Source organism: Nesoenas mayeri, assembly GCF_963082525.1.
Source record: "Nesoenas mayeri genome assembly, chromosome: Z".
Taxonomy (NCBI): domain Eukaryota; kingdom Metazoa; phylum Chordata; class Aves; order Columbiformes; family Columbidae; genus Nesoenas; species Nesoenas mayeri.
Window position 1 is genome coordinate 25,677,789 of NC_137542.1, and position 25,673 is coordinate 25,703,461.

Sequence of the window (25,673 nt, forward strand, 5' to 3'; positions counted from 1 at the left end):
CCCAAGTACCATACCAGGGCACTCCTGCTTTAAGTCTTTGTTGAATGAGATCCTAAAAGAACTGTGTTATGTGAGTACATCAGAAGAGTAAATAAACAGCAGGGAAGGAAAACGACTATTTAAACTAGGGGATGATGTTTGCATAAGAACAAATGATTACAAGCCAGCCATGAAATAATTTAAGCAAGAGGCTAGAAAAAGGTTTCTAACCATCAGAGGAATCAGGTTCTTGGGCAGCCTGTGAACTGGGAAAAGTGTCTCATTTTAAGGTGATACTGTGCAATTTATGAAGGGAATTATGTGATGTATGCAAACTATCAGATAGGGTGCAAGAGGACCAGAGGACTCAGCATGTCCCTCACATTCTTAGCTGGTACCCTGAAGCATGTAAAGAACCAAAACTACTTGATCAGAAGTGTTTGGTTTGGCAGAATGTTAACACGATTAGCAGTTTGAAGCACAAATACTTCATTTTGTCTGGATCAGTTCACTCTATCTTTAGTTTGCACAGAATATTCAAAGTACAGTTACTAGCATTTGTGAAAGGCAGCTTAAAGTGGCTGATTTTTAATGACAAGGAAAATGTTTAGAAGATAGAATATTTCTTACTTATGAAAATGTTTGCCAGTAGCTCTGCAACTCTTGTAACTTCTTATATCTCTCACTGCTTAGGAAACCGCACACAAACCAGAATATCAGGACTGACTTTGTATCCTCTCTGTGATTTTGGAAAAGTCTCTTTAATTCTGCCTGCAGTCTCCCCTCCCTTCATTCAATAAGGTTTAGTTAGACTTTAACCCTCCACAGTCCAGTCAGGTTGGGTTCTAGTTGTAAAGATATTTCTGTTTCATCACAGGTAAAACAAATATTGCTTTGAGCTTCTTGTTTCTTGGTGTCCTCCATTTGCTATTAGGTAAAGTCAGGAGAAAGTTATTGTATCTCACTTCCATTTTCTTCACTTTTTTTTTTTTTTTAAATTTCACGAGGGGTGACATTTTGAACAAAACTACTCAGCCAGTGCCCATCTAAAAAACATGAATGGTATGTTTGTGTCAAGGTTTGTTATGACCCTTGTTGATTCATTTAGGTTGAATTTACCCCTTAGATCAGAAAGCTACAGCTTCACATGCAAAGTGGTAAGAGCACATGGGCTTCCATGCTGGATTATACCAGGTTCTCGCTGAAGTTTTAATGTATAGCAGATGCGTCACATTCACTATTGTATATTATATGCCCTGCTCCAAACTTTTTTCACAGAGAGCATAAAACCATTACAACCTTAGCCACTGTCTAGAGCTTTCAAGTTCTGGATGTCTGTTCAGATGCTGGAGATCTCCAATATCATAGGATCATAGAATCATTTTGGTTGGAAGAGACCCCCAAGAACATGAAGTCCAGTCATAACCTAACTCTGGCACTAAACCATGTCCATAAGAACCTCATCTACGTGTCTTTTAAACACCTCCAGGGATGGTGACTCAACCACTTCCCTGGGCAACCTGTTCCAATGTCTGACAACCTTTCCCATGAAGATATTTTGCCTAATATCCAATCTCAGCCTCCCCTGGCACAACTTGAGGCCATTTCCTCTTGTCCTATCACTTGTTACTCAGGAGAAGAGACCAACACCCTCCATGCTACAACCTCCTTTCAAGTAGTTGTAGACAGCAATAAGGTCTCCCCTCAGCCTTTTTTTCTCCAGGCTAAACAGCCCCAGTTCCCTCAGCCGCTTCTCATCAGATTTGTGCTTCAGACCCCTCACCAGCTTCATTGCCCTTTTCTGAACTCTCTCCAGCACTCCAATGTCTTTCTTGTAGTGAGGGGCCCAGAACTGAACACAGGATTTGAGATGCAGCATCACCAGTGCTGAGTACAGAGGAACGATCACTGCCCTGGTCCTGCTGGCCAAACCATTCCTGATACAAGCCAGGAGGCTGTTGGATTTTTTGGCCACCTGGGCACAGTGCTGGCTCATGTTCAGCTGGCTGTTGACCAACACCCCCAGGTCATTTTCCACCAGGCAGCTTTCCAGCCACTCTTCCCTGTGCATGAAGGGAACAGCAGCCTAACACTGACGTGACAAACAGGACACCCATATGTTAGTCTTCCCGAGTCTTGCATGGTGGAGGTGGGGAAATGGACAAAGGCTGATTTTCCTGTTGATTACAACAGCAGAAGATGTAATAAAGCAAACCTATACCTGTTATTCAAAAAATGTGGATGGTATTCTTGTCCCACTCCACCTTTCCCTACAACACCTGAAAAAAAAAAAAAAGAATATGCTGTTAGAAAGGCACAAATGGAAGTTGCCTTAATGTTCACTTAATCATTCATACTTTAATCTGTTGTTGAGGCTGGGACTTGGTTGAAAAGCATCAAGATCAGTTGCTTGATTTCCAGCAGGTATCTGGGTATATTGTTCTTGTCTTGCTCTTCATTACAAGCATCGGGATCCTTGAGCAGCAGGAAACACAAGTCCCAGGGTGGCAGTGGAGCTTTTGCTCTACATTGAAATCCCAGAACGTATCTCTCTGCAGCTGTAATTATAATTATATATTATAGGATGATCCTCTGCCTCTTACAGAGAAACTACTCAGAATTTAAAAGGAGTCTGGAGACTTCTGGGGACAAGCAGGTTAAATTATAGTTATTACCAAGCAGCTATTTCAAGATTACTACCCTCTGAATAGCAAATCTCCCACCCCCATGAAACACAAACAAAACAAAAAGTTTACTTGTCCTTCCAGAATTCTTCTGGCATTCAACTCAACTTGCAATTTCCAGCCCTTCACCTCAACACGTTCTTCTTTGTAGAGGAAAAAAACCTAATCATTTTTCAGTATGTCAGACTAAGGTCCTGAAATTAAAAGACACAGATACTCATTTGGTTTCAATAGGTTTTGATGTGTAAATGCTAAAATGGGTTATTTTGTGTGCATGAAAGAGCAGGGGGCTGTGCATACCCAAATGTGTACATCGTTTTTTTCATGGGGGTGGGTTGCTAAACACTTTCCAACATAAAAGGTCATACTAGCCTTCTCCACTGCATTGCTTAAGATTGTGTTTGCACGACTGCCCAAGCCACTTCAGCACACTGAGAAGGGGCTGGCTTCCACATCAGTATTTGTAGGAACACAGACGATGTTCTCTCCTGCCACAGCTCTCTCATTCCTACCAGTGCAGCAGTACCAATACTCCTCCTGGGCATCCCACAAGTGGGATGAGCATGTGTTCTTCTGGAAGTCAGCAAAGAGGCAATGGATTTGATGTAGCTTCTATGTCAACACTTGGTCCCAGTGCTGACCCATTCTACATTCTTTTAGCATAGCAGTTCAGAGACAGCATAGTTGGTTCTGTAGATGCGTAACCACGTGTCTCTGCTGCAATTTGAACCTTTCACAGTCAAGTCCCATTGCTGACACATTGTGGGGAACTGTTATTTTTGCATAAAGTTCAATGTGGAAAGACTTAGGCAGGTGGCCACACACTGAATGATGAGATTAAGAACAAATATTTAACAGTTCACTCATTTGCTGAGCACAGACTACCAAATGTACAGAATTGAACAAAGGTGCAGTGGAAAAACATTATTAGATCGTGTAATTTTTTTTTTCCATAATGCGTATTTAGATTGCTAGTGCCATGGGAGTCTTTCACTCCAGAACAACCAAAAAAACACCTTGTATATCATCTATTTGATATAAAAAATACTTATACAGAAATGATATGGAAAACATTTGATCGGTTGCACTGGTGACGTACATTCAGAAATACTTCTGCCTTTATCCACTACTCGTAAGCATGTTTTCCCACTCAGAAACCCAACTCTCCAGGACTTGTAAAATGCCAAAGATCATCTAACATTTAATCACATTTTAATTCAACATGCAAGGGAGACTTTTTATTTCCCTACCAAATGCAAGGCTTAACCTACTCATCCTGATGTGAAATGCACATGTCACATGACAACAGGCAATAGAGTGAGGTGTAAATTTGGCCCATCTTCAAAATTTGACATCTCACAGATACATGGGGATGTCCATTCTGGCTAAATCTCTCTGATGAGGCAGACACTGTCCTGACTGTCCTGACCTGCCCAAGCAAGCTCAATATGCATGTGACTTTCCAGCCTTTCTAAGAAATGACTGAGCCTGTTCTTAAGTATAAATCACATTTGCTTGTAAGCTATCTGCACTATCTCTGGCCATTTTTAGGCATTTTCTTATGCTGTTCCAGAATCTGCGAATGAGGGATGTTAGGGTGCATTCCTGCCAGTTCATGTTACTATCTGTTTATGAACCTGTTGTTCATGAATTTGTCTAATCATTGTTTGCACCTGCTGATACTGTCTACCTTCATTAATTGTGGCAGCAGGTTCCAGGCATTTAATACGCATTATGTAAAAAGAAAATACTTTTATCTGTTCTGAACTTATCTTGTACTAATTTCATTAAGTGTCCTCCTGTTACAGTATTTCAGACTTTGCTAATAATTGTTGTGTAGTTGTTGCTGATTGACCTCACTTTATCCATAACTTTAATGATTTTGTGATCCTCAGATTAAGCATTTTAGTTCTCCTTTTCTGTGCCTCTCCAGTTCCTCTCCTCATCCTTCTTGAGCTGTGGAGACCAGAACTGCACACAACACTAAAGAGACTTGGGGGGGCCCTTGGCTATGTAAAGTGGCAGAATTAGGCCCTGTGCCATGTTGTCAGTACCTGTGCTGGTGATGTTCAGTATCTTGAGTTTTTCTGGCAGCTGCTGCTCACTGGGCTGTTGGTGTCAGGGATGGCTTCAAAATCTCCTTCCTGGGTGAAAACATAGGTTACTAGGTTATTATACCTATTTATCATGCATGTAGTTAACTGCACTGAAGCTCATCTGCTGCCACTCTGTCTGTTTTGTGAGATCCTTCTCACAAAAGCCTGTCTGAGAACATAGTGTCACCCCCACACTTGGAGTCGTTGACAATGCCCTCCCGTCTCCAGGTGGTTGATGAAGATGTTGAATGTAGCTGGTGCTGACACTGACCTCTGGGGACTCTGTTACTGCCTCCTCCCTATCCTGAGATGTGACCTTGAAGGCTTGCTGCTTCTTGTCCTGTAACAAGCCTTCAGTCAATAAAAAGGCCTTTCCTAAACCTTTTTTTAATAACCTTTGATGTAGAGCCTTATCAAAGGTGTTCTGAAAATCCACATGTGCTTTGTCTGCTAGATCGCCTTTGTTCACATTCATCTTGACTCCCCTGTGGGCTATCAATAGACTGGTAGAGTGGGATCCCTTTCTACACAAGCTGTTGTTTCCCACTCTTCTCAGTAAGATACAGACCCACTGTTTTTATCCGTGCATCAGCTCTCTGTCACAGTTGCTTCTTTTAATGGTAGTCATACACCTGCATACCTTTAGACTGAGGTGAATACCATTTGGTCCTGGTCACATGAACAAGCAGCTTCTCTACTTTCTTCCTTCCTTTAATCCTCTAACATTTTCTGTTTCAGACATTGTTTCTTACTTAATAAAATCACTCTCAGTTCTGTGAGAGGGGAGGCTTACACAAATGCTGCAAACCCTGTAAACCAGTTTTATCTCTTAGGTTAGGCATTCTTGTGACTTGCAAACACTCCTGCACTTCTTAATCTTCTATGCAACTCCTGTGTGACAGACCTAGCGTATTGAAATTTATAATGGCATAGTTCACTTACTTTTCAAGTCAGTGGGAATACTGTCTCCTTAATGGCAAGATCAGATGCATGATGACATAAAATCCCTAAAAGAAAAAACCCAAGCAGAAGTCTCCTTTTGCTGGTCATAGCTAATCAGGACATCTCCCTGTGGCAAACAGGTTGGGCTGTCCTTAGTTGTTGTGCCTACGACCTACCTCACTGTGCTTCCCAACCTCTGCTGCAGTAGATCCCCCCGCCTCACAGGAATACCAAGCAGGGACTTGGTTGGGTGTCTTAGGATACCGCAGCTTCAAAAACCTGCACTACTTCATTGCACAGTACATTCTGACTTGGATCTGAGCTGACTTCCCAGCATTAAGCTGTTTGTTCAAGTGTTTGGGACAGAGAAGGATATTTCAAATATTTGTTACATCCCTTGCATAAGAGGGTCTGCCTGGGACATAATCAGCTCCATCTAGTCTTCAGGAAAATGCTGACTCAGTCTAAAATTTTCTGAATGTTCCACTAAAAGAACTGTGGGGTTTTTTTTCTTCCATGTTTTGTTTGTTTGTCTCTGTATTTTTGGGAGCACGCCAGTTTTATTGACCTTCTGAGGGCTCTCTGCATGAATAAATCATATCATGGGGAATTTTGCTGAGAAAAAAGACATCCAAGGAGGCTCTCCATTTCTGGCCTGAAAGCTTACAAGGAGACTGGGTGCAAGTGACAGCATCCTTTCAACCTGAAATTTGAGTGCTAATTCAGATTTAAGTGTACATTCATCTTACCCCCCATTATATGCCCAGAAGTCCTCAGGAGGCAGAACTGAGGACAGAAGTACAGTTCCCATTGCCACACAGCCTGAGGTGGGGTCTAGAATGTTTTTGGACATGGGGCTGGAGTGGAATTAGGTACCTGCTCAGAAAAGGCATTGATGCACACAGGTGCTGCGTTTCCCCACAGCTACAGTCCAGCAGCTGGCCTGGGAAATGCAGGCAAGACTGAAAGGCTGGGTGGGGGATCACAGCCTTACTGCCTAGGCAGGGGTTTGTCCTCTGACAGCTTGTGCTGTGGAGGCACTGAGGCCCTCTTGAACCTTCAGCTCACCGTCATCAGCACTTTTTATGGCTACGAACAGTCCTTCATATGTGTGAGTCATATTTGGGATTTGTCAAAACTGCTTTGATTACATGACGTGTGCATGCATTGGAGGGATTTGATCCAGACTGTAAATGGATGGGAAGAAGCATTTGAAGCATTTTGAAGAAAATGTAGATAATAGAGAGTTAATCTGTTTTTCCCCTGAACGTCTGCTTTCTTATGCCCAGTATACACTCAGCTTGTGTGGTGCCGTGGCAGAACAGCCCAGACCTGCTCCCACTGCAGTCAGCATTACCCTTTTCCCACTCCTCCACCCTCACGCCCCCTCAAGCATCCCCTTTTTTGAGCTTCACCGCCAGAATCTTCTCCAAAGGTTGGTGCGGCAGGTTCAGGGTGTTTGGAGGCTCGGTTTCCATGGCAACTGGGCTCTTCTGCTTCCAGACAGCAGCTCAGGGGGAGACAGGAGGGAGAGCAAAAGAAAGTCATTAAATGTGCCAATTAGTATGCAGGGCCAGGGCTGCTGTGGCAGGCAGTGCTCGCAAAAGCGGGCACCAGCAGGAATGCCCGGGCTGTGCTGCGGACCAGGGGAAGATGAATCCGCAGGCATTTGCGTACAGCAGGCAGGAGCTTATGGGCAGCTGCCCCTGGCTGGGGCAGCAAGGAGGATACCACACCAAACACACGTCTGCTCTCTTACAGACGAGCTCTCCGGCATCATTCACACCCTGCAAGCTAAACACCCCAGAAATAGTGAAGCCACTAATTTCCTGTTGGGCAGGAACAAGGGCAGAAATTGTGTATTCTGAAATTTGTGCATTTGATAACAAGTCAGATGTCATGGTATTCAGCTGGAGAACTACGGAGAGGGGAAAGAGAAGGGGAACTTAACTGAGATGAAGATACAGTATTTTCTCTGCTGCCATTTAGCTTGTAGCACATGGCAGGATGTGACTTTTAGAAAAGATGCAGCTCAGAGACCAGAATGCATTTTCATGGGGACAGACGACAGGGTTCTGCTAGATTCCAGTTCTGATACTGAGAGCCATGCTGCCCCCTCCTGTAGAGCATCCAGTTCCCATTGGACATGGTCTTTTTCTTCATTTCTTGGCTTAGTCTGTTTTGTTGTGGGTTTTTTTAAGGTTTTTCTGATCTGTTAAATGGTTACAATAATTTGTCCTGGGCTGATAATATTTCAGTCAGTGCTGAATGTATTTTATGCAGCTATACAGGAGCTATAAATGTTTTGAGATATTTGTGAATAAACAATGCAATGTGACAGTTGAAGATTCTTAAAGGGATTAATTCTGTTGTGATATAGATGTGCTAAAATATTTTCTCTCTAAAAGGAAAGCCTTCTAAGTATCTTAATAAGACACTTACTGGTGCTATTTTAGATTTTGATTTTCTTTTTAAAAACTGCTAATTACTTTCTTCCATCATTTTACTTTCCATGGAAAGAATCTGCATAGAGAAATTTCTGAAGGAATTACCTAAGGCTCTAAGATAATCCATTGCCTTCCTAATATACGTTTGTTCCCTATAGTATGTTTTAGTACTGGATCTGCAAGCCAGTTGTTTTAAGACATAGTTTTTTGATCACAGAATCACAGAATGTCCTGAATTGGAAGGGACCCACAAGGATCATTGAGTCCAACTCCTGTCACTCCGTATGACAACCCCACAGGTCACACCATGTGTCTGAGGGTGTTGTCCAGTCTCTTCTTGAACACTGTCAGGCTTGGGACTGTGACACCTCCCTGGGGAGCCTGTTCCAGTGCTCCACCACCCTCTGGGGGAAGAACATTTTGCTAATGACCAACCTAAATGTCCCCTGGCACATCTTCCTGCCATTCCCTCAGGTCCCTGGGATCTTGTGTGAAGCTTTTGTTTGTTGGTTTGTTGGAGGTGAGGGGTGTGTGGTTTGTTTGTGTTTTAATAATTATTGGATGATGATGATGATGATTATTATTATTATTATTATTGTTGTTGTTGTTGTTGTTGTTGTTGTTGTTATTATTATTATTATTATTATTATTATTATTTCCCTGTGAATCTCTGTAAAAAGTGCCTTCCTTCAGTGCAGATACTGAGTATCTTAGTTCTACATGGAGCAGTTTCAAGCAGGGGAAGAATTCCTCCAGGAATTTGTCCTGGAAGTGATAATGGAAATAACTTAGAGACTATAGTTATTGCATTGAGCTGTTCCTCATGCCCTTGCCATGCTCTCATCATGCCAAACTGCTCAGGGCCTGAAACACACTGGGAATCCCCTGAATGTTGGGCGCCCTCACACTCAAGAAGGTGTCACTGTCTGCAGGAAGCTGCCCTCCAACAGCATAATGTTTCCTTCCACCTCCCGGCCCTCCAGCAGCAGACACTGCTGATATTTTTCTTAGCAGACCTCTGTGGTCTTTTCTTCACTTCAGAACCAATTTAGAGGATGCACAATACAAAAAAAAAAACAACCACGCTGTAGATTGTGTGACCTAAATTGAGTATTAGTCTCATTCTATTTTTAATTATCTGAGTACATTTTGTTTTAAGTTTCCATTCAAACTGAAATCTTTTGGGAGCATCTGGCTGCTTTGTTTTGCTGGAAAACATCAACACTTTTCATTTCAAAATTTCTTGCTCAAAATGGTTCCAAGTATTTCATTTTGTCTAAATGTTCAGTACTTTTGCTTGATACAGAATCAAAGGCATTTCAGAACATTAATAATTCTCACAAAGAGAAGACATTTTTTTGACCACTGTGGCATTGTTGAATAGACTAATCAGGTGATTGTAAGTAGCCTAAGGAGAGGTTCATATAAATCAGTTTGGATTTCTTGGGAAAGAGAACTTTAAGGGAAGATATTCTCCGTCCAGAAGAAGTAAAAGGTGAACTTTTCTCCTGCCTTGTTGACTCTCATTCTTTTTATCCCATCCTCACACTCTGCTGCTTCTGATACTTCTGAATCACAGTGTATTGACATGGTAGTCAAAAGGTATTGTGATTCTTCTATCAATCAGTCCTTAGACTAAATACAATAAACTTTACAATACAATCATTCCTTTACAGAGATAATTCCTCTCTCTTTTTCTTTGTATTGGCTGTACAGAACAAAAAGGGCTACGGCTCACTCAGTTCCACATGGACTGCTTCTGAATACTGTTGCACAATATAAAAATATTATCCGTTTTTTTAGAACAGTAGAAAAAGGTTGACTTCTAGAACCTGCATCCCAGCTCATGCTTACAGATACAGCTCTGTCTGTCATTGAAGGTAGAGCATTTTTATCTTTCTTTGCATACATAATACCTATTATTTTCACAATTAATATTAACAGTGATAGTATTTTATAGTATTAAAATCAAATATTACATTTTAAATCTTTAAATATTAACTAACCTGACAATATTAATGATAAGATTTTTCCGTAATTATATCATGTTAAAATTAATTATTCTGGAGATGGGTTTGTAGCAAACACATAGTAGTGATTGGCATCCATCTCAGTGCTAATAATCACCAAAAAGTGTATAGTAGTTCTTCCCTTGCCTTCCAGCTGAGAGCATCATGAGCACCTAGCGTGCTGTGGCCCCACAGAGATTAATTTCACCCTTAGTGCTAAAGCATGATCACAGATTGTAAACCTCCAGCAGAAAAAATAAAGGTATTTACAGGTGCTGGACTTGCCAGTTGTATATTTCTACTTATGCTTCTCAGAGAACAATGACATGGATAGTAACGATAAAGTATCATTGGCCCAGTGTTAGACATTGCAGAAGAAATTCCTGGTACAAATGCAGAATAACTGAAAGCTGTACTTCTGCTGCAAGACAGGACGCAAATGCATCAACTGTTTTGGAGGAAACAACTCCCTGCGGTGGCAGACATAATCCCAAGACCCCTGGTAATTTGGGGTCGGTCTGCATGCCATGGTTCTTTCCCCAAACCTGAGTTTCACCCAGTGACAGCTCAGAAGCTTGTCCAAGAGGCTGTGCTCCCTGACTCAGGGGAAGGTCCTATTTCTGGTGGTGACAGCTGAAAGGCACAATTTCATCAGGGCTTCCTGACAGCCACTTGCAACCTGTGAAATCCCGCAGGATCCAGTGGAAGGTGCCATGTTTCCTGCCAGTAAGGGCCTGTGGGGTCCTACAGGGCAGTGGAAACCTGTCTCTGTGACCTCTTAGAGAACGTACCCGTTCTGCCTTACTCTCTTTAATTCCCAACCTCTCTCTTACCAAGAAAAAACAAATGAGCAAGGACACTGCAGTTTTTGCATCCTACATGCTGAAGAGACGGGGCAATATTTATTATTCTGAGTATTGTGTTCTTTCCAGCAGTGTTTATTTTGAATATTGCATTCCTTTTACTGAAGCAGAAAAGGCTTGAGGCTTTTCATAGCTTGACTGTGTTTTGACCATAGGTCAAATTATGTAGGAGGCTGTTAATGTTACTGGGAATTTACTGAAAAAAAATGAAAGGCATATGCAAGATTAGGGGTGAAAGAGTCTTCCCAGGCTTCAGCCCATCCATAAAGGGACTGAGTGCAGTAAATAAGAGGATTATGTGGGACATAGTGCTCACTGATGACTGCTTGTGTGCTTGCTTGTTGGAGACGCTTTGCAATAGCTAGAATCTGCTGCTGATCCATTCCTGTGTGCCCTGCTCTGTGGTTGTGACCATTTCACTTTTTTCCAGCTCCTGTTCACCCCCTGTACTCCTTCCATCCCCACACTCTCTTTCCTCTTCTATTGCTATTAATTTTGATTTCTTTCCCCATTCTGCCGGGCTATGCTGTTGAGCTGTTTTTTACTAGGTGTTTCTTCACTACAGTGCTCCTGCTGAGCTTATAGACACCCTTATTTGAGTAAGTGCACATCAGGGAGAGTAACCCATATTAGGTTTGTTTAACAGGCGAAGTTCTCCCCTGCTATCTCTAGAACCAAGACAGTCTTGGAGACAAAAACTTGCTTGTGCTGTTATTCTGTCATGCCTGTCACAGGAGGATTTGGATGCTTGGAAGCTGTCTGGCCTTAAAGATCAAGAATTCAGATTGAATTTTGTTCAAGAATTGTCAGAGTTAATTCCTGTTTGATAGCAACACGGTCTGTATTGGCTCATATATGATACTCATTGTGATATCTTCAAAAGATGCAAAAAATTTACACGTGGCAATATTTTGGGTTTTCTAACTGGCTAAGTCCCACTTGAGTATTTCCCTAGCTCAACAATTCTCACAGAAGACTGAAGCTACCTCTCCCTTTCCAGCAAATGTGTCATACTGACCATAACAGTGACATCTCAGTAAGACTTAAGTATCCTTTCCAAAGACACTGCAGTGCATTTACTGTCATGCTATAAATTTTATCCTGTGTAACTAGATATAAGTAACATTTCAAAATCAAGTGGCATACATTTTGTGCTGGAATCTTCATGATCTTGCATTAATGCCATTCCTTCACTACCTAGTTCATCATTCTCTGCAACAGAGCACGCAGTCATTCATACAGGGGTAACTATGGAAAGCGCTCAAAAGAACTGAAAAGCAAGTTAAAATAGATCAAATACATAGTTCACCAACTTGGAGGATATTCATTTAAAAAGTCAGTATTCACATGAAATTGCCATGCTAGCAAGGCACCCTGGTTATTCAGTGTTAGCTAGTCAGTGATAAGCCAACTGATAAAATGTGTGTAGAGGCTTGTATAACACTCATTTCAGATGTCCTGGAAGGCTGAAGCATTCATACTTCAATACAGTGGGTTTCCAAACTCAGAATCATTATGGTAGAAGGAAGATCCTTTCAGGAGAACACTTACTGGTGCATCTGCTTTTTGTTAACAAAAGCCTCTTAGCCAGCTCAATGACTGAAGTGTCTTGAAGAGGAACTCCTATCTGGCAGAGAGAAAAGGAAAATAAAAATGGGCTGCAGCCTAAGTACGGGGTCAAGGCTAATGGGAACCGCAGAACCACCCCCTTCCCGTAGGCCACGGTGAACCATAAAATGAAAATATCCTGATGGATACAAGATCCAGGGACTTTTCAGTAGAAATAACCACAGAGGCCAGGGTGCCGGGTTAGGTGAAGGTGACTGAATGCACAGAAAGGATAATAGATTTGCCTGGCAAGAAAACAAAGCAAACTATACACCAAGGCCTGAAGCACATAACATTTTAATAAGAACATCTTTGATTGCATTTGATAATACTCTGTGTGGATCATCCGAAACATGTCCAAAGAGTATTATAAAGTAGCATGACTTTAAAAGGAAATGCAGGCTTTATGGAACAATACTTCAAAAGTTTTCATCTGAAGCAGATGAAAAATATTCTGAAGTACGAAGACTCACAATTGTTATTACAAGTATAGTAACTCACTATCATGTAACCAAGTTAAAGGGCAGCTGCTATGGTGACCCAATTTGTAATTTTTTACAATTGGCTAGAAAAACTGTTAGTATTGTGTAAGACATGTACTGCAAGGGTATGTAGGACCCTCCTGTAGATCAGGACTTCACTGACCTAGACATTATACAAGCGTAGGTCAAAAAACTAGTGCCAATCTAATTTAAATACTACAAGGTTTAGTACCAGATTTTCACAGAGCATGATTTGAGAGTCCTAGCCTCAAGTGTTCCTGAACTGTCCAAACACTGGGACTGTAGACAATCTCGGAAAACCCCAAACAAATTAAAATATGCTGTCTTAATAATACGAGACAGTCATTTCCCACGTGGCTTATTTTAAATATCTCCAAGACCTCCTTGAACCTAGACAACTCTGGAGTCTGGGAATGCTACATGTAAGATTTATATTGAAGGTCATATAGTTGGTCTGCACAAGAGAGATCTCAAAGCATCAAATAACTGTTTTAATTACACTGGTGTAAAATTGCAGCCTGTTTTTACAAAAGTGAGGTGTCTAGCCTTTGAGCTCTTCATTTTACTGGATATCCTACTTTTATTTGAGCAGTGAAACTAAAATTACTTTTATGTGTTAATTTTGAGTTAATTAGAGTATTACAGCACAGCAGCAAGCAGAGGAATCAATGTTTTAGTAGGATTCATATTCATCCAGAGAGGAAGGTGAACATGCATGAGGAAGGAACCACCTCAGTGCTGCATGGTTACAGTAAGAAGCAGATTCATCCAAGGAGGAGGTAGAAGATTTTCCAGAATGCTCCATTGGGCCACTGCAAAATATGTGAGGGAAAATCAAGGATAATAGATGTAGTTGTGGGTTTTTCTCCCACCTCTTCTCTTTTGTCCACACATCACTAGGATTTGGTGAAGACTGTGAGCATGTACGTTGCACAACCTGGAGTGGCAATCAATATGTGTAAAATCTTCAGAGAACCCTTACCTGAAATGCAGAAATGCTAGTGCAGAGTCCTAAATCCTTTCAAAGACTGCTGTGATCTTCTTCTGTTGTCCAGATTGCCTAGTAATGCGCAAGTTTAACAGGCTTTGTGTCAGGAAACCAAATTTTCATCCTGATCACATGCCATCAGGGAATGGGTCCACCTAGGGAAATATTAGGGGGCATTTCTTGCTAGACTGACACCTTCTATGAATGCTTGCACGTCAGGGGATTATCTGGCCTCATTTTGGAGGAAGAATGAAAGACGTTTCACCATCACAAGCAGAATTTACAGCTCAGTATTGGTCTTAAACAAACGTCATGTGAATTCCAACAGCCATTGTATAGACAACGCAGTATGATGTTTCCCAAATGGAAAATGACACTGCTGAGGGTAGAGGCAGGCACTGAAAAGAATTAAGAAAAAAAACTAAAACGAAATACAAAACCAAAACACAAATTTGTGGTTCCAAGCCCTCTGCTGGTGTAATTTCTCCCTTTACACCAGTGTATTCAGCCAAAAGCTATAAAATTATTGCATCACTGTTTGGGCTACACTTTGGCTCTTGTGTCCAAGAAAAATATTTTAAGCATGCCTTGAGGAATAGTTCAACATATGAATTTGATAAGAACAGTTTAGAATTTTGCAGGCTTCATAGGAATGAGTAATATTTTTTTTGGTAATAGCAGTTACTGGTATTTTTAATTATCATATTGCGTGTTGTTTGATGGTTGCCTCATTTCAGAGTAAATGCCTATTTCAGCTCATGGAATGATGTCATGGTACAAGTGAGGAAGCAAAAACTAGACTTCACGGAAGGAAAACAACAGAGAATTTTTTCTGTTCTGTTTTAGTGAAACTTTTCTCTTGTGTTTTCCAGTTTATGTAAACAAATTACAGGCCAGAGAAAGTGATAAGCAGAAGACATCAAGACTACACAAAAGAAGGGAAATGAGCACAAAGACCTTGCCATTGCCTTTTTTATTAACATCTGGCTGAGGACCAGTGTAATTTAGCCTCTCTCAGGTCCCTGTCAATTTGGCTGTCTATATGCATAGACTTAGATTAGTGTGTTGACATTACCAGTGTAGTCACTTCCAGTGCAGGCACTGCACAGCTATCAGGATTGTGTTTGAGATCATACTTCCCTCTTACTCTTCAGGCAAGGAGAAGCCTTCACAAAGAAGAGCAATTGCTAATTCTCTGAAATAGCAATATTGTTGGCTGTCCTTGGAATTCATGAAACTTTGCTCTGCCTTCTTGATGCTTCTGGCTGGAGAGAGTACATCCTTGAACTCTTTTCAGGCAGTCAGTAGCTGACAGATTTGATCTGACATGACTTGCCCAGCATCGTACAGGTAGTTTGTGAACAGCCAAAATAATTGACCCAAAAGGGTTAACTTATTGACTGATGGTTCAAAACAACTTCTTTTGCTTGTGTGAAAGATGTGGGAACCCAGTAGGTTTTCCCATTTTCTTAGCATTTGTGATACTAAAGACTTATTTGGTTGCCTCACGTATGTGTGGTAGTTTATTAATCTTGGTATTTGTAAGCAATGTGATAAATTAACCACCCGGGAAAAGGAGGAGAACCCATCTAACAAAATGCAAGGAAGTGGAACATCTGAGACATTTCAACTAAAAATTGTGGTGCTCCCATGCAATGGACATTACAGAAACACTTTTGTGCCTCACAAGGGAGAAGTAAAGCTACAAACCAAGCTCTGTTGTTCCCCTCTTCTCCTGTGGCGTAATTTGACATGACCAATAGAGCCAGACATGCTATGATAATTTACAGTAAATTTGAAAAAAATGTGGTTTTCAGTAAAATAAATACGGGAAAAGGTTGTGATCTCTTGTATTTGAGAAATAGCTTTTAGACATAACATTGGGAGTAGAGGTTTCCCAGTGAACACAAACTGGCTTATATGGTATGATACCTGGCTTTCAGAGTCTGCCCTCGAGTAACTGCTACTTGTTGATAACGACTGTGCAGTTCAGCTAGCATGTATTCACATCACACCTCAAACCCTCTATTTAGAACAGCAAACAGAAATTAGGATTTCAACTGTGGTACAGACTTGTCGAGGCCAGTTTTCCATCACATATTAAAGATTAATTTTAAAACCTCCTTGGCCCAAGTAGTCCAGACTACTCAGGATTGATATGAAGGGATAATTCAATGTTTGTTAAACTGTTTGCTTTGAGAATCAGAAAGGCAATGGCTGTAGTTCATTAATATTGCATTGCAAAATTGTTTTGCTGGTGACTTGGACACATCAGATGGTCATCCCAGATCCTGTGACGATTTTAATGTAAGTTGTTGTAGCTATTTGTCTGCTGGTACCTGATACCTCTCTTCATCCACTGTTAGAACAAGCAGACACTCTGGTGTGGAAGTAGGGGTGATATACAAGTGACATTGTGATAACTTTTTGTAAAGCAAAACACAGGACTTCACATGAGCTCAATATTCTGAGTTGCAAGTCCTGCTGCTGGAGTGGTCAGTAACTGTATGCTATGACATAACTCGGTATGGCAAATTAGGATAATATAAGGTGTTTTAGAAAGGACACACCATCTGGTTCAACATACCAAGTCTTCTCTGGCTTGTAGTAATCCCAGCTCCCTGCTATTTCATCAAGGTCCTGAATTCCTATCTTCAGAAACAAATCTACATGTCCAATGCATTAATTAAAATACACGGTTCAAGTTGTCTTTCAGTTTACCACAATATACTTCCATTTCTTTTCACTTAGATTATAATTCATTGTTGAACACTAGATTTTTTTCTCATTTTAAATACAATAAATATTTAAAGGGATATACTACTTCATTCGTACACACTTCATCCTGCTCACCAAAGAGCTGTAATCCATTGCTTTTCAGTACTGCAGACTTCTGTTCGGTTAACTTTCGTTCTGTCCCTCTGATAGGGGACATTTCTTTTAATCAGAGATGTGAATCATGTCACCTTCTTCATAGCACTTATCTGATTTTACCTTTAGGGCACTTTATTTTCCTTTCTTGGAAGAGTAAGTGCTCTGTAATGCAGTAACTACTACAGTTTATTAATTACCCTGTAGATTTGGCTGACCCAATGTGATAGTGTTGTGTAAAACACAGTAGTTACAGTTTCTGTATCCTTTCAACTTAGCATTTGAAAAGATCTCTGGAATTGTGAGATACATTAGGTTATCCATATATTTTAATTCCATGTGGTATATCTCCTTCATTCAACCCTTTTGGCAGAACCATGTCTAGCCCTCCATAAGCATTGCTGAGAAGTTTGGTAAGAACTGCATGTCGGAGTGCGTGGCCCATCTACATAGGAACGTAGGAATAGCTTCTATAAAGACCTCTCTATTCCAGGATCCTGTCACTGTGAGGAACCAGTGCCTACCAAATAGTATGGGAACAGGTCAAACATATAATAATATTTCCCTCATGTACTTTCTTAGCCTCCAGCACTCTGCAGCTCAGGCACTTCCTGGGCCAGACATGGTATCTTTGTGTTTGATAGCCCTTGTCAGATTTTATCCTCCATGGATGTGTATAATCACTTTTTGATCCCAGGTAAGCCTTGGGGGCTGGCAGTATCTTGTGACAGTGGTTTCATAGGGACTAATGAGAAGACTCTTATCTCCAGCAACACAAAGTTGATGCATGGTATCGAACTGATGTTGCACAGCTGAAGAGAGAATTTACAGTGTAATAAATGTTGTTCTAGGCATTGTTACAATTTTCTGACAAGACCACTGGTAGAATTAATTGAGAATGTAAGCCATTTTTTAATAGAGATGAACTAAACCAGGGTTAAAAGCGAAAATAAAGAATACATCTTTAGCTACTGGTGAATGATCTGCTTTATTTCATAATTCAGTACCCTCATGTACTGGAGTGGTATGGCTTGTTATGTCTGTGAAAATAATGTACTGCTTTTCTGCAAGTGGACGTGGCAGCACTGATGGTATTTTAAGAGGAGACATTGTCTTTATCTGCAAGGCCAGGGCATAGAAGAAATGAAAATAACAGTTATTGATTTTTTTTTTTCTTGTGCTGAGGGAAACATTTGACAGCATTTTATGAGAGGGAAAGAGCAGATATTCACCAAGAGAGGAGAGGTTTTCAGTTTTAGCAATAAGACGTGATAATTTTTGCAGAGAACATTTCTTTGCAGTTATATCATCCTGAAATGGGGAAACAAGTCAGAAGACCAAAACATAAATAGCAAAAACTACCCTGAAATGCTGCAATCCCACAAGTATACAGGATCCTTTTTTAGGAGAGAGTGAACAAATTAATCAAAAAGTATAGCATGCTTCCAGCTCGACAAACTAAAGTCCAGTTGGGTTAAAGAAACTGAGTTGCCACATGACAGTTAATTTAAACATATGCTGAACTGTGTAGCTGCTTCTAAGACTACCATCCTGAACTACAGAAGGTCTGAAATCAGCAGGGCTCTGGAGAGATGCGGCAGTCAAGCCAGACAGGGCATTGGGCAGAATCACAGCTGAAACCCATGGGTTAGTCATTCAGGCTCATTGGGCTCACAAAGTAGAAAGATTACTTTTATCCTGTTGGCAGAAAAAGCATCACTAGTCTTTGGAGAATATACAAAGCGCTGTGACACATTACTGCAATGTCACTCTGTGGGAATCGTGGGAACCTGGGAACGCTGAACGTAAATGAGGAACTCTGCTTTCCAAGACTACGCAATTGGTCGCTGTGCTTTTAACTGCATGAATTCAGAGTAATCAACTACTTAAAGCCAGAAATTTAAAAAAAAAAAAAAGAAAAAGAAGAAGAAAAAGAAAAAAATGAAAGGAAAGAGTTATGTAATATTATACAATGCCTCCAATAGTCGGGGATTGGATTTGATGTCCTCTCCAGAAGTGCTGGAGCTGCTCCAAATACAGCCACCAGCATTTAGCAGGAGGAGAGATTATTCTGTGTTCCAGCTCATCCGTGTCCTGTCCTTTGGTCAGCCCCTGCAGCACCCTTTGACATGGCTCTGGAGCCCCAAAGCCCTCTTTCGCACCATCAGCACCCCCAATGCTGCTCTGGTAAGGTGGGGATACAGCTGGCATACATTGCAAAAGTGCAGCTAGTCCATTCAGCCCTCCTTCTTCATGGAACAAATGAGTAAGGCACAAACCTCATGTGAATTCATCAAGTAGTCATCTTAAGAATGTTATTTCTTGTGCCTTTCACAGCCCATGGCTTGTATCTTACCTGTGCAGCCTCACATACAGCCTGTTTCATCCATACCTCTGTAGGCTGGCTTCCCCTGGCTTCACCCACAGCCTCCTGTTCCCAGCAGGACCACAAGGCTTCATTTGCTCATTCTTTGTAAGAGAGTGTACCCATCTGCTCACAAACATCAGGCAGCACAGCTTTGAGTTCCCACGGCAGCTGGACAGTAGAAATTGAAACAGTGGCCGGGGCAGGGTGTTGACAGATGCATTTTAAATTTGCAGAGGCAGACTGCAGTGATTGCCTGCCTTCAGCTTGATGACAATCAGCTGAGGGCTCCTCTCTGTAGAAGTAATATTAATGTGCAAGAAAGCTGGATTTACATTGGATGGTTGCATGGATGGATGGATGGATGCTGACCCCTAGGCAACAAAAGTCATCTTCCACAGAATTTAATACTATAGGCCTGATTTCCTTCTTAAAATGAAAATTTCTGCATTAGACAACCCTCACCATTTCTTAGTGCCCATGAAGTGGGATACAGAACATATGAAGCCAGAAAGCTGACAAACTTTAGCAAATTCTAGAATTAGATGCCCTGCTTCAAGGCTAAGACATGACGTTTCTACAGCAGTCCTTGAAGCTTGGTGTTTGCAAATAAATGAAAACAGTGTTGAAGGTCAGCTTATCTGGCACCTTTCAAAGTGCTAAATCCATTTAAAAGATGAGTGCTGAAACTGATGACAAGGTGGATGACATTGTATTGTTGGAAGTGCAATATTTCATAAATGGAAAAATGTGGCCATTTCCTCTTGAAAGTGCTTCTTGGAAGAAGATCATAGTTCACTGGTCTGGCATAGCAGCCTCCTTCCTGTGAATAGTTTGCACATTGCAGAAGCTAATTCACCAGGCTTTCTGGTTTAGATTCTAGCCTAATATTGCTAGTAGAATCAACTAGTGAATGTAAGACAAAGCTACTGCTGGGCTAGGAAGTGCTTGCTTACATAAACTGAGGTTTGGAAGCAAGTACTTAAGTACCAGAAAGGATCTGTACAAGTGCAATTCTTAATAAAAACGAACCATCATAATGCAGCTGCTTTCAGATAACATCGAGAAAATACATCCTAATTTGTAGCTGTAAAATGGTCATTTTTTGCATCCTTTTTACAGCTACGATATGGATTTTAAAGCGGTAGCATATTAAGTTAAAACTGTAATGCTTTTAAACCTGTCATAACCATAGCTAGACTGGATATAAAGGTGTTATTTACCTGCAACTGTAATGTGCTTAGCACACAAACATTTAAAAATTATCTGTATCAAGCAGCACTGAATTACAGGATGTATAGCAGGGACTTGATCCTGCAGAATGCTGATGATACCTGAGAGCTGTGTAATAATTGGGTTTCTTCTTAAAGCGTATACAGAAGGCATCTCTGAAGCACTCACCACCTTTAAACTTTGGTCAATGTAGCCATGTTTTTCTTCACTGGTCCTTGTTGGAAAACACCACTTAGCCTTGCTGAGAGTTTGACAACAAAAGGAAAAAGGCACTTCACCTCTCTTCACTGCTGTTGTGGCACAACTGTGGGTACTTGGACTCAACAGTTCAATGAAGACTGAAAGAAGCTCACAATTGGCTGGCAATTTGTTTCAGGCGTCCTGCAAACAGTGGTGTCAAGTCCCAGGCTTCAGTTCAGGAAAGCTCTGAAGCGTGTGCCTCATTTTAACCATATACCTAACACACCCCTTACTGCTTTTTTGAGTAAAAGTGTTGACTCAGTAACCACTGATCATTAATAGAGAAGGAAATATGCATTTAGAAGAAGTGCCTTTGGCCAGGCCCTGACCTGTGCTTTTGGTATGTCTGAACTGAAATCTGAGTTGAAACTGAAGGTGCTCCTGGACCATAGCGAGTTGTGCAGCCTGCCACGGGTGATGGTCAGTGTTGCACAGGTATCCTGTTTTCAGTGCAATGCCATCTGGCAAGAAGAGCACCCATTATAATGCTTTTATTGATACTTTGCAAAGCATTAAATGTTATCTTCACGAAGATCCTGAAGTGTTGGAAGTAACTTTGCCTAAAATTATTTATATTGGCAATGACAGAGATGGAGAGACCTCAGGACTTCTCAGTCCTGGGCAATTACTCTGCCTTCAGGGACAGAAGTGGACACAGCTCCAGGTAAGATGATGTGGAAAAACACCAAAGAGCCCTGTGGCTCATGCTTATCTGTAAATTGAATTCTTGGTGTCAATACTGATAAGTCAGTCTTGCTATGACTGCGAAGAGAGACAGCTAGGTCTGTGATGTTACAGATCAGTTCATTGCAGAGCCATCATTTGGTGGCAATTTACCGTCATGACTCTAGAGACGTGTCATTCATTTTACTTAATGGCGCTGGAAACTCAGCACAGAGTTCTACCACAAATACACTGCGGCTCTGTAGCAAGGAACCATGGGAAAAGAAGATTAGGGAGGTTGTGTGTTTTGTTGTTTATTTTTTTAATTTACTTTTTCAAAATCTCTTGATGTAAGATGTGACAAATAAGAAAAAAATAGAGACACATATTTTATTGTTTATAGCTTTCATTAATTTTTAAGGAATGAGTAAAAGAAATTGCTGAAAAGAATCAGTAGCAGAGTCTATATGATAGAGCAGATCTAAGAGCCATTTTAATATTTAATGAGACCAAAAGCTTCTCGTCACTAACCATCTTTTAACGGCACTTGCCCTTTGTCTGTACGTGTGTGTCTCCATGTTTCTAAGGGACTAACTTTTCTGACTTTCTAATGAAATACCTCCTAAGATGGCAGTAAAAGTGGTGGTTTGGAGCTGTTTGGTTGCCACGCCAGTTTGGGTTATGATATGCTGGGAAATTGAAGCTTTCTTTACATGTCAGCATGTTTGCGTGTTACTTCAAACTCTTCATCTTACTGAGTGACTTCTCAGCCACAGGTGGTTAAAAATATGATGCATGGAGTCTTACAGCCAGTCTGCCTGCCAGAGTGGTAAACTGTAACTCAGAGATTAATGAGCTGAACTGAGAAAAGCACTTAAAAATACGTCTCCATTCTCTGTCAATGGGGTGCTCAAGTGTATGTTTGTAAGGTAGGTGGAAAGCCGCAGGAGTTGTGTCCCAGCTTTGAAACCTGCGCACAGCAGCCTGCAGTGAGTCAGAAGCAAATCCACAGTTTAGCCAGGAACCAAAGTTGGGAGCCCTGCCTTTCATTCAGCATCCTGACAAAAAATACTCCTCCATCACTCGCATGACATCTCGTGTAGGGGGAGCAGAGGAAAAGAGGAGTTACAGACCAAGTCTGTGGAAGTTTTAGCATGGCTTTCTGCTTTTGTGGAGTAAATAGCAAGCATTGACTTGTGGCAATGCATGGAACAGGGCTGAGCTCTCACAGCCGTAGCTGTGTTTTTTGTATGATGCACTAATGCTGAATTACTGAAAACTAACTGGAAATGGACGTTCTGTGTGATTTAGAAATAATGTGAACCCTGACTGAACTTCTAGTGGATTTTTTTTCCATTTGCTGTTTCAACATGAGAACAAGGAGGGTATTATTTGTAACAACAAATGTAAAGTCCCACGAGGAGAAATGATATTTTGAATTGACAGAATCTTGAAAGTGCAAATGTGGTTTCATAACTAAACACATATTCAGACAGGAAAATTAGAGTTAATAAAAAATTAGATGTCCTTGAAAAAGCTTGCTCTTTCTTTTTTTTTTTTAAAGAACTTCCTTGGAAATATTCACAGCTGTCTTGATGCAGAAGTAATCAGAATATGTGTATATCTATATCACAATATCTCTTCAGTTACACTATTTTAAGAGTACTTGAGTGGATTTCTATATTGATATGATCCAGTCAGAGAGGGACATGTCAGGAACAATAAATTGTTTAGAAACTGGAAATACGAGATTTTTTTAAATGTCAATTAAGGTTAGGCAGCCTAATTTTAAGGAAATGTAGGATGCTGAGGAAAAAGAAAAAAGTTCTAGGAGATTTTCAGAAAGGCATTCATTCAGTGAAAGATCCCATTCAACATGACTTTACTTGGGGTAGGAGTCAGTGTTTTACGAATTGTTTATTGTCAAGGGAATACATACAACTAACTTAAATTATTTTAAAAGCTGTGCAGGACTGGGTAGTTAACATGGAACAAAATCGTTTGATGCAATAACTTTGGTAATTATCAACAGAAAACAGCATTGCTTTAATTCACTCAAAATTAGGATATTAGACCTTACAGATCCTGATCCTACCATGTCATGCAATCAGACCACTGTGTCTCACGGATTTCAGTTGATGAGTTTCTAGGAGAGCCATCAGTGCAGATTTCATTTCATGAATATTTTTTAGTTTCCTGAGTGTTAAAATGAAAAGTATAACTGGCCTAATTTAAAGAGCGTTGGTAGGCTAAATTAATTAATAATTTTGTACATCTTCCTTGTTCCTTGGGTAGGGTGTGCCAAGCAAATGTTAAAAATGAGTTTGCACTTCAGAAAGCATGTCTTTAGAGATTCTGTTGAGAAACCTGTCATGGTAGTGATTGTTGCTGGGGGGAGAGGAGTTTGGACCATGAATCTCTGGTCCTTAAAAGCTCTTTGAAGTGAGTGGTATCAGATGGGAAAAAAAGAAACCACACGTTCTCGTTATTTAACATCTGGATGCTCTTCCTCATGACAGTCTAGAGGAATTATTTCTGACTCTTTCATTTGTTTTTCTCAGGTTGGGGGTCACACCATGCTACCCATTCGTTGGATGCCTCCAGAGAGTATCATGTACAGGAAGTTCACCACAGAAAGTGATGTCTGGAGCCTGGGGGTTGTGTTATGGGAAATCTTCACCTATGGCAAGCAACCATGGTATCAGCTCTCAAACAATGAGGTGTGTGTAATATGTTAACTGTTGGTGTGACTTTTCTGGAGAAGTGGCAGTAAGAAATTTGTTTAGTAAAGATAAAACCCCTTATACCAGATATTTATGTTTGTAGTTGAATTCCTTCCTTTTCACTCCTTTATGCCCAGGGTGGATGGAAGTTGTCCAATCAGAACTACACCAGTTGGAATTTAGCTTTTTCATTTGTATTGTCTGCTCTGACTATTGAGAAAGACCATGAGTCAGCGAAAGGGAGCTTAGCTGTATCCTGAACAGGTTTTTGGTGATTTCAATTCCATATCATACATGTTTTTGTTGTTGTTGCAGCGTGGCTGCCTAAAACCATTCTTGAATACATTGCAGTAATATGGAGATCTCTTGATTTCCAGGCAGTCACAAGTAACCACTTTCCAGAGATAAGCCACAGTGATACTTATAAATTTAAGGAAGGAGGGAGAGAGGAAGGGAAGAAAAGAGACAGAGGCATTGATGCTCTGTGTGAGCAGGGTGAAAACTTAGCCTCCTTCTGAGATGACGTGAGGTTGATAGATGGGTGGAGAGACAAGGTGTGGAATTACTTCCTGGCTATCATTCCCTCATGAGTGGAAGGGGCAACATGGGTGAACTTAGTACCAGTGAATTTATTGCCTCTTGATAACTTGTTTTACAGTGTTTTTCCCAGATCTCATCCTGCTGCTCATAAGTGTACCTAGAAACACAGCCCTTGGCAGAGTTGGCTGGATGACTGCCACCAGTGAGGCTGCTGTGGTGGTTAGCAGTGAACTCTTCCATGTATGACCCTCACGTAGTTGGCTCAGCTGTGCTGATCCTTTCTTTGTGATTTCTTGTAGGTGATTGAGTGCATTACTCAGGGCCGAGTCCTGCAGAGACCTCGCACATGCCCCAAGGAAGTGTATGACTTGATGCTGGGCTGTTGGCAACGGGAGCCTCACATGAGGCTCAACATCAAAGAAATCCATTCCCTCCTCCAGAACTTGGCCAAGGCGTCTCCAGTCTACTTGGATATTTTAGGCTAAAGTCTCCTAGAATTTCTTGTTATGGGCTGCGGGAATCGATGTGTTCAACTGCCGCTGAACTCCATTAAAATGTGTTCTTAACTTTGACAGTATTAATGACAAAGTTGCGGAGAAGCTTTCAAAGGGCAAGCAATGTGCGCTTCTCCATCTGTAGACAAAGTATTGACGTTTTAGACATTACTGAGACGTATCTCCTCTCTCTCTCTCTTTCAGTTTCTGTCATTTTTTTCTTCTCTCCTGTCTTTCTAATCAACTTGGCTTCTGCATTATTGTAACTCTGCATAGACAAAGGCCTTAAAAACATGATCTGTTATATCAGCAGACTCTTCAGTTTGCCCACCACAACTAACAATGCCTTGTTGTATTCATGCCTTTGATGTGGATGAAAAAAAGGGAAAAATATATTTGACTCGAACTTTGTGATTTCAGCAGTA

General features: G+C 40.9%; 1 protein-coding gene across 1 annotated transcript in view; it reads left to right on the forward strand.

Moving 5' to 3' along the window:
- Positions 1–25,239, forward strand: part of NTRK2 (neurotrophic receptor tyrosine kinase 2) — a gene marked incomplete at its 3' end in the record, with an annotated part of 173,792 nt that extends 148,553 nt beyond the window's left edge. The window contains exons 13-14 of the mRNA XM_080362473.1: positions 24,053–24,211; positions 25,054–25,239. Of these exons, the coding sequence (XP_080218599.1) occupies positions 24,053–24,211; positions 25,054–25,239 (345 nt within the window). The remainder of the gene's footprint in view (positions 1–24,052; positions 24,212–25,053) is intronic.
- Positions 25,240–25,673: the final 434 nt, after the last annotated feature.